Source organism: Pezoporus wallicus, unplaced genomic scaffold (genome assembly GCF_028554395.1).
Source record: "Pezoporus wallicus isolate ANWC-B61680 ecotype Strahan unplaced genomic scaffold, APGP_CSIRO_Pwel_v1 contig_10191, whole genome shotgun sequence".
NCBI classification, from domain to species: Eukaryota; Metazoa; Chordata; class Aves; order Psittaciformes; family Psittacidae; genus Pezoporus; species Pezoporus wallicus.
Genome location: NW_026642265.1, coordinates 2,497 through 8,999, shown reverse-complemented (window position 1 = coordinate 8,999; position 6,503 = coordinate 2,497). Strand labels below are relative to the sequence as shown.

The window sequence follows — 6,503 nt, the reverse complement described above, 5'->3', positions numbered from 1 at the left end:
TACAGCATCACACAGCACCTCATTCATCTCCCGGAGGAGTTATTAATTGGGACTATTAATAATTAATAGCATCAAATAATCAAGGGGGGGGCACAACGCGGTGGCAGCAGCTCCAGCCCCCCCCCCCATGGTGCTTCCATTGCAAGTGCTCAGCCCAACGTGGGGGGGGGGGGGGTAAAACCCTTCCTGCCCTCCCCAATTAACCTCAGAGAACTAATTACTTTAAATAAGATGGGGGGGAAGGGGGGGGAAATCACCCCAAACCCTCCACGACCCCCCCCATAGCACCCCTTGTTGCTGCTGCAGGAGGGGGGTATCACAAGGGGTGCCCCCCCCAGCGCCCACGGGGTTAAGTGCTTTGCTGCCTATAACACCCCATTGGGGGGGTCCCAGGGCTCCTGGGGGGGGTCCCCCACCTCTTTGGGGGGTTCTGCACAGCTGCAGACCCCCCCCCTCCTCCAGGGCTGGGGGGGGGGATGTGCCTGTTGTGGGGCCAGTAGTGGAAGGGAAAAGGGTTTTGGGGGGGGCACCCCAAAGGAAGCCTGAACACAGCAGTGATTGAGGACCTGGATGAAGCCCCCCCCCCCAAAACCAACCCAGCTCAAGAGCAAAACCTAAACCCATTTTGGGGTAAAAGGAGGTAAAACCACAACTGTGCCCCCCATCATATCCCACTAAGGGGGGGGGGGGGGGGATGCTGAGGGGGGCTGTGGATTATGGGGCTGCCCCATGGTGGGGAGGGGTCCTCAGCAGTCCTTGAGGCGGGTGTAGAGCTCCCTGCGGCTGCGCTCCCCGGCCCACGTGCGGCTCTTGAGGCGGAAGCGGCGCAGATCCTCCTTGAAGTCCTCGTGGTGCATGGGCCGGTAATCCTGCGGCTCGCAGTGGCTCTGCCCCGGGACTCAGCTCAGCACCACCCCAGGGCGATGCCCCATCCCATCCCCATCCCATCCCATCCATCCCATCCCATCCCCATCCCAATCCATCCCATCCCATCCCCATCCCAATCCATCCCATCCCATCCCCATCCCAATCCATCCCATCCCCATCCATCCCATCCCCATCCCCATCCCAATCCATCCCATCCCAATCCATCCCATCCCAATCCATCCCATCCCATCCCATCCCAATCCATCCCATCCCATCCCCATCCCAATCCATCCCATCCCATCCCCATCCCAATCCATCCCATCCCATCCCAATCCATCCCATCGATGCCGTGATCGCTGCCCCATGGCAGGGACCCGGCTCCCATCGCTGACTGGGGCTCACCTGGTACTGGGGGAAGAACTCGCGGTACCCGCCCTTGAGGACGTAGAGCTCGGGGTAGTGCAGGGCCGGGTACTCATTGCGGGCCCGGTCCTGCTCCCGCACGAAGCGGCACCTGCAGGGAGCCCGGCACAGAGCTCCCGGTGAGCACTTCCCAAGGAGCACTTCCCAGTGAGCACTTCCCAGTGAGCACTTCCCAACTAACAGCTCCCAACTAACAGCTCTCAACTAACAGCTCCCAGCTAACAGCTCCCAGCTAACAGCTCCCAGCTAACAGCTCCCAACTAACAGCTCCCAACTAACAGCTCCCAACTAACAGCTCCCAACTAACAGCTCCCAACTAACAGCTCCCAGCTAACAGCTCCCAACTAACAGCTCCCAGCTAACAGCTCCCAACTAACAGCTCCCAGCTAACAGCTCCCAGCTAACAGCTCCCAGCTAACAGCTCCCAGCTAACAGCTCCCAGCTAACAGCTCCCAGCTAACAGCTCCCAGCTAACAGCTCCCAACTAACAGCTCCCAACTAACAGCTCCCAACTAACAGCTCCCAACTAACAGCTCCCAACTAACAGCTCCCAACTAACAGCTCCCAACTAACAGCTCCCAACTAACAGCTCCCAGCTAACAGCTCCCAACTAACAGCTCCCAGCTAACAGCTCCCACCTAACAGCTCCCACCTAACAGCTCCCAACTAACAGCTCCCGGCTAACAGCTCCCAACTAACAGCTCCCAACTAACAGCTCCCAGCTAACAGCTCCCAACTAACAGCTCCCAGCTAACAGCTCCCAGCTAACAGCTCCCAACTAACAGCTCCCAGCTAACAGCTCCCAACTAACAGCTCCCAGCTAACAGCTCCCAACTAACAGCTCCCAGCTAACAGCTCCCAGCTAACAGCTCCCAGCTAACAGCTCCCAGCTAACAGCTCCCAGCTAACAGCTCCCAGCTAACAGCTCCCAACTAACAGCTCCCAACTAACAGCTCCCAACTAACAGCTCCCAACTAACAGCTCCCAACTAACAGCTCCCAACTAACAGCTCCCACCTAACAGCTCCCAGCTAACAGCTCCCAACTAACAGCTCCCAGCTAACAGCTCCCAACTAACAGCTCCCAGCTAACAGCTCCCAACTAACAGCTCCCACCTAACAGCTCCCAACTAACAGCTCCCGGCTAACAGCTCCCAACTAACAGCTCCCAACTAACAGCTCCCAGCTAACAGCTCCCAACTAACAGCTCCCAGCTAACAGCTCCCAGCTAACAGCTCCCAACTAACAGCTCCCAGCTAACAGCTCCCAACTAACAGCTCCCACCTAACAGCTCCCAACTAACAGCTCCCGGCTAACAGCTCCCAACTAACAGCTCCCAACTAACAGCTCCCAACTAACAGCTCCCAACTAACAGCTCCCAGCTAACAGCTCCCAACTAACAGCTCCCAGCTAACAGCTCCCAGCTAACAGCTCCCAACTAACAGCTCCCAGCTAACAGCTCCCAACTAACAGCTCCCAGCTAACAGCTCCCAGCTAACAGCTCCCAACTAACAGCTCCCAGCTAACAGCTCCCAGCTAACAGCTCCCAGCTAACAGCTCCCAACTAACAGCTCCCGGCTAACAGCTCCCGGCTAACAGCTCCCAACTAACAGCTCCCAACTAACAGCTCCCAGCTAACAGCTCCCAACTAACAGCTCCCAGCTAACAGCTCCCAACTAACAGCTCCCAACTAACAGCTCCCAGCTAACAGCTCCCAGCTAACAGCTCCCAACTAACAGCTCCCAACTAACAGCTCCCAACTAACAGCTCCCAACTAACAGCTCCCAGCTAACAGCTCCCAACTAACAGCTCCCAACTAACAGCTCCCAACTAACAGCTCCCAACTAACAGCTCCCAACTAACAGCTCCCAACTAACAGCTCCCAACTAACAGCTCTCAACTAACAGCTCCCAGCTAACAGCTCCCAGCTAACAGCTCCCAGCTAACAGCTCCCAACTAACAGCTCCCAACTAACAGCTCCCAACTAACAGCTCCCAACTAACAGCTCCCAACTAACAGCTCCCAGCTAACAGCTCCCAACTAACAGCTCCCAGCTAACAGCTCCCAACTAACAGCTCCCAGCTAACAGCTCCCAGCTAACAGCTCCCAGCTAACAGCTCCCAGCTAACAGCTCCCAGCTAACAGCTCCCAGCTAACAGCTCCCAACTAACAGCTCCCAACTAACAGCTCCCAACTAACAGCTCCCAACTAACAGCTCCCAACTAACAGCTCCCAACTAACAGCTCCCAACTAACAGCTCCCAGCTAACAGCTCCCAACTAACAGCTCCCAGCTAACAGCTCCCAACTAACAGCTCCCAGCTAACAGCTCCCAACTAACAGCTCCCAGCTAACAGCTCCCAACTAACAGCTCCCGGCTAACAGCTCCCAACTAACAGCTCCCAACTAACAGCTCCCAGCTAACAGCTCCCAGCTAACAGCTCCCAACTAACAGCTCCCAGCTAACAGCTCCCAGCTAACAGCTCCCGGCTAACAGCTCCCAACTAACAGCTCCCGGCTAACAGCTCCCAACTAACAGCTCCCAACTAACAGCTCCCAACTAACAGCTCCCACCTAACAGCTCCCAGCTAACAGCTCCCAACTAACAGCTCCCAGCTAACAGCTCCCAACTAACAGCTCCCAGCTAACAGCTCCCAACTAACAGCTCCCACCTAACAGCTCCCAGCTAACAGCTCCCGGCTAACAGCTCCCAACTAACAGCTCCCAACTAACAGCTCCCAGCTAACAGCTCCCAACTAACAGCTCCCAGCTAACAGCTCCCAGCTAACAGCTCCCAACTAACAGCTCCCAGCTAACAGCTCCCAACTAACAGCTCCCACCTAACAGCTCCCAACTAACAGCTCCCAACTAACAGCTCCCAACTAACAGCTCCCAACTAACAGCTCCCAGCTAACAGCTCCCAACTAACAGCTCCCAGCTAACAGCTCCCAGCTAACAGCTCCCAACTAACAGCTCCCAGCTAACAGCTCCCAACTAACAGCTCCCAGCTAACAGCTCCCAGCTAACAGCTCCCAACTAACAGCTCCCAGCTAACAGCTCCCAGCTAACAGCTCCCAGCTAACAGCTCCCAGCTAACAGCTCCCAACTAACAGCTCCCGGCTAACAGCTCCCGGCTAACAGCTCCCAACTAACAGCTCCCAACTAACAGCTCCCAGCTAACAGCTCCCAACTAACAGCTCCCAGCTAACAGCTCCCAACTAACAGCTCCCAACTAACAGCTCCCAGCTAACAGCTCCCAGCTAACAGCTCCCAACTAACAGCTCCCAACTAACAGCTCCCAACTAACAGCTCCCAACTAACAGCTCCCAGCTAACAGCTCCCAACTAACAGCTCCCAACTAACAGCTCCCAACTAACAGCTCCCAGCTAACAGCTCCCAACTAACAGCTCCCAACTAACAGCTCCCAACTAACAGCTCCCAACTAACAGCTCCCAACTAACAGCTCCCAACTAACAGCTCCCAGCTAACAGCTCCCAGCTAACAGCTCCCAGCTAACAGCTCCCAGCTAACAGCTCCCAGCTAACAGCTCCCAACTAACAGCTCCCAGCTAACAGCTCCCAACTAACAGCTCCCAGCTAACAGCTCCCAGCTAACAGCTCCCAGCTAACAGCTCCCAGCTAACAGCTCCCAGCTAACAGCTCCCAGCTAACAGCTCCCAACTAACAGCTCCCAGCTAACAGCTCCCAACTAACAGCTCCCAACTAACAGCTCCCAACTAACAGCTCCCAACTAACAGCTCCCAACTAACAGCTCCCAACTAACAGCTCCCGGCTAACAGCTCCCAACTAACAGCTCCCAACTAACAGCTCCCAACTAACAGCTCCCAACTAACAGCTCCCAACTAACAGCTCCCAGCTAACAGCTCCCAACTAACAGCTCCCAACTAACAGCTCCCAGCTAACAGCTCCCAACTAACAGCTCCCAGCTAACAGCTCCCAACTAACAGCTCCCAACTAACAGCTCCCAACTAACAGCTCCCAGCTAACAGCTCCCAACTAACAGCTCCCAACTAACAGCTCCCGGCTAACAGCTCCCAACTAACAGCTCCCAACTAACAGCTCCCAACTAACAGCTCCCAACTAACAGCTCCCGGCTAACAGCTCCCAACTAACAGCTCCCGGCTAACAGCTCCCAGCTAACAGCTCCCAACTAACAGCTCCCAACTAACAGCTCCCAACTAACAGCTCCCAACTAACAGCTCCCGGCTAACAGCTCCCGGCTAACAGCTCCCGGCTAACAGCTCCCGGCTAACAGCTCCCAACTAACAGCTCCCAACTAACAGCTCCCAGCTAACAGCTCCCAGCTAACAGCTCCCAGCTAACAGCTCCCAACTAACAGCTCCCGGCTAACAGCTCCCAACTAACAGCTCTCAGCTAACAGCTCCCAGCTAACAGCTCCCAACTAACAGCTCCCGGCTAACAGCTCCCAACTAACAGCTCTCAGCTAACAGCTCCCAGCTAACAGCTCCCAACTAACAGCTCCCGGCTAACAGCTCCCAACTAACAGCTCTCAGCTAACAGCTCTCAACTAACAGCTCCCAACTAACAGCACCCAACTAACAGCTCCCAGCTAACAGCTCCCAACTAACAGCTCCCAACTAACAGCTCCCGGCTAACAGCTCCCGGCTAACAGCTCCCAACTAACAGCTCCCAACTAACAGCTCCCAACTAACAGCTCCCAACTAACAGCTCCCAACTAACAGCTCCCAACTAACAGCTCCCAACTAACAGCTCCCAACTAACAGCTCCCAACTAACAGCTCCCAACTAACAGCTCCCAGCTAACAGCTCCCAACTAACAGCTCCCAACTAACAGCTCCCGGCTAACAGCTCCCAACTAACAGCTCCCAACTAACAGCTCCCGGCTAACAGCTCCCAACTAACAGCTCCCAGCTAACAGCTCCCAGCTAACAGCTCCCAACTAACAGCTCCCAGCTAACAGCTCCCAGCTAACAGCTCCCAACTAACAGCTCCCGGCTAACAGCTCCCAACTAACAGCTCCCAACTAACAGCTCCCAACTAACAGCTCCCAACTAACAGCTCCCAACTAACAGCTCCCGGCTAACAGCTCCCAACTAACAGCTCCCAGCTAACAGCTCCCAGCTAACAGCTCCCAACTAACAGCTCCCAACTAACAGCTCCCAACTAACAGCTCCCAACTAACAGCTCCCAGCTAACAGCTCCCATGGAGCAGTTCC

General features: G+C 55.4%; 1 protein-coding gene across 1 annotated transcript; it reads right to left on the bottom strand.

The window, feature by feature from the left end:
* Positions 1-745: 745 nt before the first annotated feature.
* On the bottom strand, positions 746-1,416 carry LOC130609421 (M-phase inducer phosphatase 1-like; the record flags this gene model as incomplete). Its single annotated transcript, XM_057428370.1, has 2 exons — positions 746-887; positions 1,270-1,416. Coding segments are annotated over 2 exons (288 nt in total), but the record flags the coding sequence as incomplete, so codon positions are not given.
* Between the last annotated feature and the right edge of the window lie 5,087 nt (positions 1,417-6,503).